General features: G+C 40.3%; 1 protein-coding gene across 3 annotated transcripts in view; it reads left to right on the top strand.

Moving 5' to 3' along the window:
* The first annotated feature begins 4,862 nt into the window (after positions 1-4,862).
* Positions 4,863-14,955, top strand: part of UBQLN1 (ubiquilin 1) — a 49,176-nt gene continuing 39,083 nt past the window's right edge. The window contains exon 1 of one of the 3 annotated variants that reach the window (XM_032634057.1): positions 4,863-5,596. In XM_032634057.1, coding sequence (XP_032489948.1) covers positions 5,414-5,596 — 183 coding nt within the window. In that variant the 5' untranslated portion in view covers positions 4,863-5,413. The remainder of the gene's footprint in view (positions 5,597-14,955) is intronic. The other 2 variants (XM_032634060.1, XM_032634058.1) reach the window with 2 other exon arrangements.

Genomic DNA, 14,955 nt, shown 5'->3' with positions numbered 1-14,955 from the left:
ATAGTTCTGTATCCTGGCACCTAGTTATGGTTACATGCATCTATACATAGGATAAAATTGCATAGAACCACATACACACATGCACAAATCAATGAAGATTTAAAAATACGGTGAAAACTGAATATGGTCTGTAGTCTAGTTAACATATCAATTCCCTAGTTTGATATTATGCAGCAAAAATTTAAGATGTCACCATTGGGGGAAGCTGGGTGAAGGGTACAAGAGACTCTTTGTAGTACTATTTTTGCTACTTCCATCTGAGTCTATAATTATTTCAAAATAAAAGTTAAAAAGAAATGGTGAGGGGGCTTCCCTGGTGGTGCAGTGGTTGAGAATCTGCCTGCCAATGCAGGGGACATGGGTTCGAGCCCTGGTCTGGGAAGATCCCACATGCCACGGAGCAACTGGGCCCGTGAGCCACAACTACTGAGCCTGCGCGTCTGTCTCACAGCTGTGAGATCCTACTTAGCCTGTACTCTGCAACAAGAGAGGCCACGATAGTGAGAGGCCCGTGCACCGCAATGAAGAGTGGCCCCTGCTCGCCGCAACTAGAGAAAGCCCTCGCACAGAAACGAAGACCCAACACAGCCAAAAATAAATAAATAAATAAATAAATAAATAAACAAATAAAAAGGAATGGTGAGTGACTTCCCTGGTGGTCCAGTGGGTAAGACTCCATGCTCCCAATGCAGGGGGCCCAGGTTTGATCCCTGGTCAGGGAACTAGATCCTGTATGCTGCAACTAAGAGTCCGCATGCCACAGCTAAGAAGCCCGCATGCTGCGACTATGAGCCTGCATGCCACAACTAAAAAAAAAAGATCCGCATGCTGTAATGAAGATTCCGCGTGCTGCAACCAAGACCCAGCACAGCCAAAATAAATAAATAAATAAATTAATTAAAAAAAAAAAGAAATGGTGAGACTGGAGCAAAATAAGAACACAGGTGTGTTCTTCAGAGAGGTTTCTCTTCCCTTGTGCCTCTGCTGGCCCCCTCGTTGCTTCTGTGTGTTATGCAGTGGCTGGCACAGCTGTGAGATCCTACTTAGCAGCTTGTATTCAAAGCTTGTGGTGGCTGTAGATGTATTTGTACATTCTACCCAGTGGTCTAAAGTTTTAGTTGACAAATTAATAAACAACCATCCTCACCACCTATTCCGCAGTCCTAAGGCTCAGAAACTTATTGAACATTTTACCCTATTCCCTTTGATTTGGAAGTAGCCCTAGAGATATTTGTGGACTGTTCCTAGGATGTGGACCACAGTTTAAGATCAGTGTCCTAGCAGAGTTTCTATTTCTCACCACTGCATCTTTCTCATGAAGTTGCCCCTTTCAACATACTTAACGAAATCATATCCATTCCTCAAGGTCTGGCTCAAATCATTTCCTTTAAAATCCTTCTCTGACTCTCTTTCCTTCCCTGGCACCAAGCAGGGAGTGAATAATGTTTCTTTCCACTGAAACTATTGCAAAGCAAATAAGGCTCAGGTTATGTATGGTATGTATTATCTATCTATCATCTACCTATCACTGCACTATAAACCTTGGAGGAGACAAAGGAGTATAAACTATGATTTACTGATCTAAATGAATTTCTTCTCTAGTGGTAAAAATGACAGTTCAACAATTCATGTTAGCAGTAAATGCTCTCTTGCCAAGAAATTAGCTTAGGCATTGTGTGGTACTAATGATGATTAAGACTTGATCCCTGTATTCAAGGACCTTGTCTAATAAAAGAAATATGCACATAATTTAAGTGTAACACAAGGCAGAATGTGATAAGTGACAGCAGAAAGGTAATAAAGTCATATGGGAATATATTTAGAGAATATGTCTGATCAAAAAATGTAATCAGGGAAAAATTGTTAGGGAATATCACATTTCAGGTAAGTCTTGAAGGATGGGTAAAACAAGTCAAAATGAGAGGGAAGAATTTCTACTTGCAGTGAAAATGTTGTGTTGAAACCTACAGGCAGGAAAGCACAAGGCAAGCTTGGAATGCTTAGTGGACTCACTTGGTTGAGGGTAAGATATGAATGAGGAGCAAGGTTTTTTGGTCACAGAGGGCCCTGGACGCCATGCCACAAGTTTAGATATTATTCTGAAAGTTTGGTGAGAGTTAATGACAACTTTCTGGGTGTCACAATGGAAGCTTAGTTCTGGAAGGATAACATATGGCACCAATAGAAAATAGTTTTGAGGATGGTGACTTTAGACTGAGGCAAAGGAATCTGTAGGATGTTATTGTTGCAATCTAGGCCAGAATTAATGAGGGTGTGAACTAGACTGGTAGCAGGAGAAACAGTTTTAGATAATAGAAGATATGTTACAAGTGATGAATTGTCAGGTGAAGTGTACAAATGATTATGATGGTCAGAGGAAAAAATTATTCTGCTTGGGTGTTTTCTAAGAGAGAAAGCAGCAATAATGGACACAAACTCAGGGGGTGTAGTGACTTGAAGGAATGATCATAGGTGAGAAAACTACAATGTACATGTGCTTCTAGAGATGAGAGTAAATATGTTTGACTGCAGCAGATTGTATCTATAAAGTAATGGGAGTGAAGCTTGAAAGACCAGGAGTTAGTTGTAGAAGGCCTTGCATCCAGTTAAGAAGCTTGGGCTTCAGTTTTGAGACAATGGGAGTTTAGAATGGATCTCGAGTAGGGGAGTAACATGATGAAGGCGTGTTATTTACACCATTTATTTGACGTATGTACCATCTTGTGTTATTATGTAAGTTTAATCCTGGACACAGGATTAAAGTTTGCTCAATAAATTCTTGTTGATTGACTGAATTGATTGACTCATTTTGTCAAGGAAGAATTCTTCTACCACGTGAATAATAATCTCATTAATATACTTTAATTTTGAATATTGAGACTTATAAAAAGGGATCTATCCAGTTAGATCTGGCTCATATTGGCTTGTGAAAACTGAATGATAAATTTTAGGAATTTTGTGAGCAAGGACCACAAGTTGGTAGCTTGAGATTGGCCATTTTGCAAGTATTTACATCAAGGAGATTGGGAAATGCTAAAAAATCAAAGCTTGTTTTCTGGAGAGTTGGTTATTAAACATATATTACCACGGCACTGCTTATCTCCACCTCCCTTCATTCTTCTAACACCCCCCCCACCCCGCAAGGTTTTTGAGGGCGGAGACTGAATCTTATTTGTCTCTGTATCCTCAACACAGTATTTAAACATTAACGTGCTCAATTAATGTTTATAGAATGAATGAAATATGCTCTTGTAATTTTTTTCCAGACTATTTAATAAACAAAAATCATTCAAAAGAAATTCAAATAGAAATCTAGATCTTGTGGGCCAAATCAGATCCTATGCCTGTTTTTGTAAGTAGTTTTACTTGGACACGGCCAGGCTTAGTCATGTATGTATTGTCTATGGTTGCTTTGTGCTACAAGGGCAGAGCTGAGTATTTGAGACAGGAAATGTATGGCCCACAAAGCCCAACATATCTACTATTTGGTCCTCTCTGAAAGTTTGCTGATCCCTGATCTAGACCCACACATCCAACAGTTTCTTAAAAGGTAGGATTGTTTCTAAAAAGGGCCATAATGAATTACTATACCGTATATTCTTATAGATAAATTATATTACTTCATAAATTGTGCATAGACATCAGAATTTTGTAGAAATTAATGTAGACACAGATAATTATAGAGCAATTTCATAAGCGTAGGGTTAGATATAAATGGTTTTCCAGTGGTGGAACTTTCTACCTTGAGAAGTAATGATTACTTCACATGTAAACATAAGCAAATAGTCATCCTTTAGCAGAAAGCCTTGTGTAATTTGTTCATGTTATTGAACAATGCTGCCAGAAACATAGCTGATATGAAATGATGTCTATATTGCAATTTATACTTTAAGAACTTCTCTTAGACACAGATTCCAAAATGGCTCTGCTAAAAAGTGTTCTTCATGCAAGAGTACTTATAGCCAGAACACAGTTGTATGGTTTAAGAACAGAAATACAGTGTATCTTTGCATACACGGTGTGGTGTCAAGAGTTTACATTTGCAATACTGTTAATAAAGTTCAGGTCCAGTATTGTACATTCCTTGCAAGTCATCTTTAAAGGCAAATGACGAGGTCATTTAAAATTTAGAATTCTCTACGGGAAAATTAACTTCCTGTTTCTTATTTGTACCCATACTACATCGATAATAATTTTTGAACAACTACCTTTAATGCCACCTAAAGTCTGAAATGGAGCAGTAACTTAATTTGATAGAATATAAAATGAACACCTCAGCTACATTAAACTGTCCCAGTTGGGTGGGCACTCCTTGGGTACCCTGTTTCTGCCCCAAACATCCTGGGGAACCGCATTCACAGAGAATTCAGGGGTGGGCTAGCAGGGCTGTCAGCGAAGGCCACTGTCAACACAGGTGGCCTGATCACCTGACCAAACCGGGCTGACCCGAGGGTGGGAAGCTCTGGTCGTGGAGCAATGACTCCGCGTAACTGCGCAGGGTAAGCTACAGGCGCGTACACCATTTTCCCTTCGTTATGATAAGGATTTTTTTTCCTCCATTAACCTTTCACCTCCGGCGCACTGGACTGTAAGAGCAAGCGTTTAAAATTTTTCAAGTATGCAAAACTTAAGCACATTTAAAAATGAACCACATAAAAAAAAATGAACCACAAAAAAACCTCGCAGGCATGTTTCAGACCCTCCTCCCAGTGGGGTATGCGAAGCCAGCACAGGCGCGGAGTGGGCGCGCACCGTAACCGCGGGGTGTGAGAGAACTGGGTGGAAGAAACTACCTAGCTCGCCAGCGCGCAGGCGTATTTCCGACCTCAGCGCCCAGTGGTCGAGCCCCCTTTCCAGTAATTTCGCTAGCCGTGACGTCATCCCGGTGCGCCCTTACGGTGCCTCCCAGAAGCCGCAAATTCATTTTTTGGTAAAGGGGTAAAAAGGAATGAACTGACCTCTTCCGCCCCACTTTGTTTTTAGTCCTTCTCTCTGAACGCGCCTACGCTTTGCAATGGAACGGGAGAGGGAAAGAAAACCGGCCAGAGCTCCAAGCGGCAGCAGGCAGGCATGACTCGGCGACGTCGCCAGCCACGTTACCCGGCGTGCCCCGCGCGGCGCCGGCGGAGGGACGTGGGGGGAGGGGTGGGGAGGAGAAGCGGCGGCGGCTGCGGATGTCGCTGCGACCGAGTGGCGACTGAGCACACGGCGGCTGCTGAGCGCCCGAGCCGGGCCTGCGCCGGAGCCCACGCCAAGCTCCGCGGCCCCTCGCCCGCTACGGCGGCCTTGCGCCCGTTGTCACTGAGGCGACGTGCCCCACATTCTCCGCTGCTCGGGCTGGCCGGCTCTGGCGTCCCCTGGCTCCCCCTTGCTCGCCCGCTCCCTCCTGCGCGCCTGAGTCACCGCCGCCGCCATGGCCGAGAATGGTGAAAGCGGCGGCCCTCCGAGCTCCCAGGACAGCGCCGCCGCTGCCGAAGGTGCCGGCGCCCCCGCCGCCGCCGCTGCCTCCACGGAACCCAAGATCATGAAAGTCACCGTGAAGACCCCGAAGGAGAAGGAGGAGTTCGCAGTGCCCGAGAATAGCTCCGTCCAGCAGGTGAGGGCCGCCCGAGGCTCGGGGCGGGGTGGGGATGGCGGCAGGACCTCCTCCCGCGGCGGGAGAAGCTTTTGCAAGGGCCTGGGAGGAGGGGGTCGTCCCCGGAGCTGCCCTCGGCTTTTCTCCCGGGCCTCCTCCCAAGTTAGATCACACCCAGGTTCGTGGGTTTGCACCTGGGGACGCCGCAGAGGTTTGTGGCGGGGCCGCGCGGCCTGTTTGCGGAATGTGCCGACGCCGCTTTCCACAGCGCCTTCCTCCTGCTCGGGCTTCCGCAGACCCCCAGCCGCCTCCCCCAGCTCCCCGCCCCCAGCCGCCTCCCTCCGGCTCCTCACAAAGGAAAGGGACCCGCCGCCTGGCTCCAGGCGGGGTGGAGGCTGGGCGAGGGTTTGCCTTAGCCTAGTCCGCGGTTTTGTCTCATGAAGGAAAAAAAAGAGGGGGTGCTCATTGTTTTACCTGCCTGCGGGTTAAGGTGGATTTTGGGGGGTGAGGATCACGTGTACATTTAGTTCTGCTGAAATCTTCCCCACCTTCCAGTCTTTAAAGAAAAAATTAACTATAATGTAGAAATTGCTTTCAGCCGCATTTTAATAGTACAAGGCTTAAGGAGAAAGGTGGATGACTTTCAGTTACGACTTGCTGGATTTCTTTTTAAAGTATATTTGTTATCCCTTAGATGCTAATCGTTGGGGAGGATTTTGTTTCATTTTAGAGGGATAGCTATGTTCTTCAGATACTAGCGCTTGCAATCTGATAAAAGAGAACGAAATTGGAGTTACTGGAGAAAAATAAAAAATAATTCACGGCTTAAAATCTGTTCAGGAATACAAATTTTGTAGTTAATAATCTTGAGGAATTTAACAAATCGTTTTAGTTTGTTGTTGAATATACGTCCCAGGATATTGCCCTAATTATTGAATTGATTTCAGGCAATGTGAACAGTTTATGAAGAAGCAAAAATTCCTGAAATGTACCTACAGATTTCCCTAGGAATAATAAATGATTGGGGTATTTTTTAATGTAATTCTGAAAGGTGGTGTGTAGTGAGAAACTTTGACCACCTATTGAATCACTTCTTTTGGTCTCTCAATTCTCCTATAAAAATTTTCCTTAACATTTTAATATTTTGCGGCCTACAGGAAAATTGAAATGTGCAGTGAACACCCATGTGTCCCTCACCTAAATTAGAGTTTTGCTTTATTTGCTGTATGGCACAATTAATCATTTACCAGTCAATTTGATTTTTTGGGTGCATTTCAAAGTAAGTTGCAAGTATTAGTACATGTTACCCTTAAAAAGCACTTAAGCAATGTGCATATCATTAACCTGAGTTCAATTTTTAACTTAAAATTTTTTTTTACGTAAGTTTGACTTGCAGTGAAATGCGCACGGTTGCCATTCCACGAGTTTACACAAATACATACACCTGTTTAATCCGAAGCCTAATGGAGTTGTAGAACTTCGTAATTAACTAGAAAGTTCCCTCTTGCCCTTTTCCAGTCAGTTCAGTCACTCCCCTCTGTCAACCAGTGTTTTGATATTTTTCCTCCATGGACTTGTTTTGCTTATTCTAGAATTTCACATAAGTGGGATTATATGGTATGTACTCTTGGGAAAGGCTTTTTCATTCAGCTTAGTGTTTTTAAGTCTCGTGTATCCTCAGTAGTTCTTTCCTTTTCAGTGCTGTGTTGTCTTCCGTTGTATGAATATACCACCATAATCTATCCATTTTCCTGTTGAGGGTCACCTGGGCTCTTTCCAGTTAGTTGCTATGAGTACTCTTATACAAATCTGTATTGTTGGACAAGTGCGTTTATCTCTCCTGTTACAAGTGCTTAGAAGTGGAATGACTGGGTCATAGCATAGCTGTAGGTTTAGTTTCATAAGGAGCTATGTTTTTTAAAAGTGCTTGTACCATTTTACAGTCACACTGACAGTACATGGGAATTCCCGTTGCTCCACATTCCTCCTAACATTTGATAGTATCAGTCTTTTTTTAGTGGGTGTGTAGCCATATTAACTTTTGAAGCCTGTAGTTCTATCTAGGATTCCTGGTTCAGGTCTTCGCCATCCTGGCTACTTTCAGTATTTTACTGTAAAAGATTAGAAATAAAGTCAATATTTTGTAAATAGAAGAATTCATTTAGTTCAGTTTATTATGCTTTTATCTGTGAGGATTTTTTAACTTTTTGTGATGGTGAAACTAGAATTTCAAATTCTGTGCAAGTTTTAGTTTTACTCCTCTGTAACCAAAGTAAAATTTTAATAGATAAAATTAAAGTCTCTGTAGCAACTTTTTGTCATGGCAGTTGAATTTTTGTTTTGACGAATACTTTCTGTTGAAGCAGAAAACGTGATAAAGATTGAAGCTCATCACTGCGTCAAGAACCAGAAGACAAATTGAACTACCTATGGGCTCTGTTAGGGGAAGTACATACAGAAAAATGTACAAGAATAAGAAAAGTAGTTTTCACATGGTTTGTAAAATTCCACCTGAAGCACAAAAAAAAGGATCTGTCATTTTATAATTTTAAATTTTTTCTAAGGGTTTCACAGATTTAAACTATTTGCTACAGATTAAAATTTGTCATTAAAATAAACTTAATGACGTTGAGATTTCACTAAAAATGTTTAGTAAAAAATTGGGAAGTATTTGGTTCAGAAAATTCTTATCTAATCTTAGAGGTAAAGAGGGTAAGCAAAAGACCTACAAAAGGATGATATTGAAAGCTTAGGCTTTCTATCAGGCAAATCCCATTTTCTGCAATTTAAAATTTCTTTCACTGTTTCTATATAATGTAAATTCTCAATACATTATGCTGAAGTAGTATTTATATGAACATGTTCTAATAATTGATGAAACTATATTAAATCTCTTAGGAATAAAAAAGTTGTAAGGTGGTTATTAATTTTCTTGTTTTTCCCTCAATTTCTGTTTGTATATAACAGGCAGAAACAAGATACTTTAATACAGTTTGTATTTAACACTCTTAACTTGTTCAATTGATAATAAAGCTTATACTTTTTTAAAATTAAAGTGAAATTTATTTTTCATTGCGTACTCAGAATCAGTTGAGTAATGTTTAAATTTCTAACTAAAGGTGGTTAGAATATAAACTTCACTATGTATGTTCCAAGATGATTTCATTAATAAGGGTTTTCATAATATAAGTAGATAGATTTTTAAAAATGTGTAATGGCAAAAAGTCCCTGTGTATGAGATTATGTTTTCTATTAATTATTCATTATTTTCTGTTGGAAACAGTTTGAGGATTTCTAAGTGTTAAACAAGATGAAGTCCAGAGGAATGTTGTCTGTGTGTGAGTGGTTAAAATTAGTGCAGAGAATGGGAAGGGCCGTTTTGTATACTAGCTCCTAACTAGCTTGTTCTGGGATTTTTGTGGCTCTCTAGATGATAGTGTAAGATTTTGAAATGCAGTCACCTGAAGTATTCAGGCAGTGTGTATTCTAGTTTTAGAAAATACCTTTGTCACTTGAATCTTTTAGAAAAATACTAGCATACTTAGACATAACGTAAATATTATGTATTGAATAGAAGTGAACCTTTCCTTGATAAGAGAAATTATATTGCATCAGTGTCATCATCACAAACATCATTTAAAATTATAGTTTATAGGGTAGATCTAGAGCTCTTGTCCACAGTGGTGCCACCAGCCACATCTGACTGTTGAACACTTAAAATATGGCTAGACTGATTTGAAATGTGCTGTAGGGATAAAATACACACCAGATTTTGAAAACTTTTGGCTTGTTTCTTTGCATAATGTTTTCAACATTTATCCATGTTGTAGCATGTATCAGTACTTCCTTTTTATTGCTGAATAATATTCCCATGTATGGATATATATGTTACATTTTATTTTTCAATTAGTTGAGGAACATTTGGGTTGTTTCTACTTCTTCACCATTATGAATAACGCCTATGTGAATACTTATACAAGTTTTTTGTGGCCATATGTTTTCATATTTCTTGAGCATATGCCTGTGAGTTGAATTACTGGGTCATGTGATAGCTCTGTGTTTACCTTTTTGAGGGACTGCCAAACTATTTTCCAAAGTGGCTGTACCAATTTTTATTCCCACCAGAAGTGCATGAGGATTCCAATCGCTTTCCATTGTGTATAACACTTGTTATTGGTCTGTCTTTGATCGTAGTCTTCCTAATTGCTATGAAGTACCTTACTGTGATTGCTTGGCTTCCTGTTGCTCAAGCAGCAGTTCTTAATATGGTCTGGGGGGTCACCAGGGCCCTTCTCGGAGGATCATAAGATCAAAATTAGTTTCATGATAGTTCTGAGAGGTTATTTGTGTTTTTCACTCTAGTTTTATCACAAACAAGCAGCGTACTTTTTCAGAATCTTTTAGATGTGAAAATCCAATTGTCTTCTATTATGAGACTAAAGTGATGTGCAAAAATTTAAAACAGTGCTATTTGGGCTTCCCTCGTGGCGCAGGGGTTGAGAGTCCGCCTGCGAATGCAGGGGACGCGGGTTCGTACCCCGGTCTGGGAAGATCCCACATGCCGCGGAGCGGCTGGGCCCGTGAGCCATGGCCGCTGAGCCTGCGCGTCCGGAGCCTGTGCTCCGCGGCGGGGGAGGCCGCGACAGTGAGAGGCCCGTGTACTGCAAAAAAAAAAAAAAAAAAAAAAACAAAACAAAACAGTGCTATTCTTCAAACTAGGAAAATAGCTATTTTTCATAAAAAAGGTATTTAATGTAATGAGTTTGTTATCTTGAATGAATTTTTCAAAGATTTCTCAGTTTTAATTTCTAGTATATCAATAGATATAACCTACATAAACAAAAACTCTGGGGGTTCAAATTTGTAAGAGTTGTGTCCTGAGGCCAAAAATTGCTGCAATGGAGTATTTAATAGATTACGTAGATACTTATAAGATTGAGGATTGGGCTTCCCTAATGGCGCAGTGGTTGTTGGGAGTCCACCTGCCAATGTAGGGGATGCGGGTTCGAGCCCTGGTCTGGGAAGGTCCCACATGCCATGGAGCAACTAAGCCCGTGAGCCACAACTGCTGAGACTGGCGTGCCACAACTACTGAAGCCCACGCGCCTGGAGCTGTGCTCCATAACAAGAGGAGCCAACTCAATGAGAAGCCCACGCACTGCTACAAAGAGTAGCCCCTGCTCGCTGCAACTAGAGAAAGCCCGTGCGCAGCAGTGAAGACCAAGGCAGCCAAAAATAAATATATAAATTAATTAATTTTAAAAAAGGATTGAGGATTGACTTCAATAAATTACCGTTATTTCTTGCCTAGAAACTGTGGTAGCCTACTGGTCAGTCTCCCCCATTAATTCCTAGAGCAATCTCTGAAAAATATTAATCGGATCATTTTATTCTCTACATAAAACTAACAGCTCCCCATTGATCTTGGACTTATGTAATGTGGCCATGAGGCCCTGTGAGATAAGATTCTATCCTGTGTCTCCATTCTGACACCATCTTTCCTCCTTGGCTCTTGCTTTATTGACTTCTTAGTTCCTTGACCTGTTAATCACATTTTTTTTCCTGCCTCAGGAGTTTTGTGCAGTTTGTTCTTGCTACCTGGAACGCCTCCTACTCTTTGCCCATTCTCAGTGCAAAGGTCACTTTCTCAAAGAAGTATCCCTGATTTTCCAGAGTTGATTGGGATTCCCCATCGTACTTTCTCACAGCACCCTGTTTTTGGTCATAATTTATTACAATTTAAAGTCTATATGTGATTATTTGATTAATGCTTTTTTTTTTGCTAGAGAGGATCTGTGATTGTTCACTATTGTGTTACCAGAGCTTAGCACATAGTATGTGTTCAGTAAATATTTGTTTACAAGTGAATCTGTCATATGCATGATGTGTAATTAATAATTACTACCAGTTGTTCAGTCATTACTGAATGCAGTACAGTTGTCCCTCGCTATCTGCCAGGGATTGGTTCCAGGACCCACTGTGGATACCAAAACCCACAAATGCTCAAGTTCCACAGTCGCCCTCTGCATTTGTGGATTTGGATGGCTGAGTGTGTACATAATCTCATTGGTTTCTAGCCCTCCTCTCACGGCTTCGTTTTAAACTGCTTTCGCCTTAGCTAACCACTCTTGACTGCCACAGGGTTCACTCTCGCTTCTGGTTACTGGAACAATTCTAGAATAGCCTTTCTTTTTTTTTTCCTTTTTTTTTTGCGGTACGCGGGCCTCTCACTGTTGTGGCCTCTCCCGTTGCGGAGCACAGGCTCCGGACGTGCAGGCTCAGCAGCCATGGCTCACGGGCCCAGCCGCTCCGTAGCGTGTGGGATCTTCCCGGACCGGGACACGAACTCGTGTCCCCTGCATCGGCAGGCAGACTCTCATCCACTGCGCCACCAGGGAAGCCCGAGAAGTTAATTCTTTACATAAAGTAGGGTGTGCTGCTAAATGTTTTATCAACTAGTTCTTTGGGGAAAAACAGCACTGATTTACTGTAGTGTTTGCTGATTTCCATTTGTAAATACCTCTCACCATGGAAGATTTTAGGCTACTGATTTTAAACTGGCTTACACAATTCCTGAAAATTCAGCAGTCTAGCTGGTAGGAGCCATTGCTTACAGTGGGTGTCTTAAGGCAGGTGTCAGCAAACTAGAGTGGGCCAAATCCACCATGCCCATGCACGTCTCTATTATCTATGCTTTCAGGACAGACCATGTGGCCCACAGAGCTGAAAGCATTACTATCTGTCCCTTTACAGAAAGTTTGCTGACCCCTGCCTTTAGGGCATTAGGGCTTACTGGATCTCGATTTTGTCACACTTCCTCAAAACCCTTCTCATTGGAAAATTTTGCCATGACTTAAGTTTAACAGTGTGACCAATAGAGATAATGCAAGCTACATATGTAATTTAAGTTCTCTCAGCCACTTCAAAAATAAAATTAATTTTTTATTAGAATATTTAGAACATAAAATTTACCCTCTTAACCATTTTTGAGTGTACAGTTCAGTGACATTAAATACATTCATATTCTTGTGCAACCATCACCACCATCCATCTCCAGAACTCTGTTCACCTTGAAAAACTGAAACCCTGTACCTGTTAAACAATAGTTCCCCATTATCTCCTCCTGCCAGCCTCTGGCAACAACCATTCTACTTTTGGTCTCTATGAATTTGACTACTATAGGTTTCTCATAAGAGTGGAATCATAGTATTTGCCCTTTTGTGACTGACTTTCACTTAGCGTAGTGTCCTCAAGTTTCACCCATGTTGTAGCATGTGACAGAATATCCGTCCTCTTTAAGGTTGAATGATGCTCCATTGTATGTGTATACCATTGTATGTATATACCCACTTTGTGTATCCATTCAGCTGTCAGTGTCACTGGGTTGTTTCTATCATTTGGGTATTGTAATGTTAAATATGTTTTATTTAACCTAGTATATCTTAAGTATCATTTCAACATGTAATTGATATTTTAAAAATTGAGATATTTTACTTTTTTTTTCATATTAGGCATTCAAGATCTGGTGTGTATTTTACACACACAGCACATCTCAATTTGGACTAGCCCCATTTCAAGTGCTCAATAACCACATTTGGTTAGAGACTTCCGAATTAGATAGCATAGCTAATAAAGTCTTCATGCTTCATTCCCTACTTACCTCTCCCCCTTTATTCACTGCATTTCAGCCATTTTTAAGTCTTTCCCTCCAACTATCACTAGCTCTTTCCCTTTCTGAGCTTTTGCCAATGCTGCTAATGACAGTAACATAACAGTACTTATTCCAGGCTTATCAAGGCATACTGCATTATTGTTATTTTTTTTAAGTTTCACTTTATGGTGAAAGTACTGTTGTTTCCTCTTTTTTAAAGTGAAGAAACCGGAACTCAGATTAGTAATGTGATTAAATTTATACGCCTGTTAAATAGTGCAGCCTAGATTGAAATCCAGTGACTAACTTTGGAGCCCACACCTAACCACTGCTCCAAGCTGCCTTGACTTTCCTCTGGTTGGCTTTTCAGCCTTTGGGTTTATTTAAATGTCAGTTCATTAAAGGTTGATTGGACTCATCAATCTAAATTAGATCAATGACTATAATCTCTTGATACCATTTTGTGATTATATGGACTTTTTCCTCTCCACCCCATACTGTCAGAATTTACAAAGGTAGGGGTGTTTTGCTTACCTCTTAATCCCATTGTACCTACCTCGTATTGCACTTGGCACACATTGAGTAATGCAAATATTTATTGACTGAATGAACAAATAGTGTTTTAAAGATTTATTTGCAGTATTTTGTACTTAGTTGGGACTATTTTAACAAAGTGATTTACTTAGAAAAATGTGACGTTTATTCGTCAAATGTCTAAAGGCATTATTTTAGTTGTTTTTGTATCTGAGCAGCTTAAAAAGAAAATCCCATTAAAATTAGGATTGGGAATTTATTAAGAGACTAAAGTTGCTATCTTCAAATCTGTTTGATGCAAATATTACTGAGTTAACATACCGAACAAATTCCATTTATTATAAGCATAAATAAAATGTATATATATGCGCCTCTATCTTGCAAATACTTTCATTACAAGAAGATATGAACTCTGGTTTGTTCCAGGTAAGTTCATGCCATTCTGAGTTAGTTTGATGTTCTGTAGATATGACAACACAGACTGCTTGGTTTATTGATTAAGCAGCTTCTATACAGATTTCTAGACTAGTAAAATGTTTTTGATAAATTTTGTATAGCCTTTAAAGCTCTCTCCAGTTTTCATAAAGGATATGGCTTTATTCATTTTTAAAATACAGACTGCAAAGAAAATGAAATACATTATGCATGCTGTTACTTTAGGAAGTTCAAATGATGTAGAAAAGTATGAAACAAGGGGACCCGTTCAAAAAAAGTTACTCTAAATGTGTATCTATCTATCTGATTCGGTCCGGAAACGTGTTTCTCTATTTACCCATATATAATTTTCTATTTATTCCTGTTAAGCAGATGGATTATTACCCACACTTTTACCTTACTCTTTTTATTTGTATCTTTGCAGTCTTTCCATATTGGCATGTGTAGAGCTAACTCATTCCACTATTTATGATTATTTGTGTTTTTATTAATATTTTGAGAAGTAGGGAAAGGGTGTTGTCATTATTAACATTGAAATGTGGTCTGCATTTTGGAGAGAGCATGAACCTTGGAATTTGAGAGATCTGACTTTCGGCAAGGCGCTTGACGCCTCTGAGCCTCACAGGCCACATTTTTTTTTTTTTCTTAACAACTTTATTGGGGTATAATTGCTTTACAATGGTGTGTTAGTTTCTGCTTTATAACAAAGTGAATCAGTTATACATATACATATGTTCCCATATCTCTTCCCTCTTGCGTC

This window comes from Phocoena sinus, chromosome 6, assembly GCF_008692025.1.
Source record: "Phocoena sinus isolate mPhoSin1 chromosome 6, mPhoSin1.pri, whole genome shotgun sequence".
NCBI lineage: Eukaryota > Metazoa > Chordata > Mammalia > Artiodactyla > Phocoenidae > Phocoena > Phocoena sinus.
This window is presented reverse-complemented; position numbering and strand designations above follow the sequence as displayed.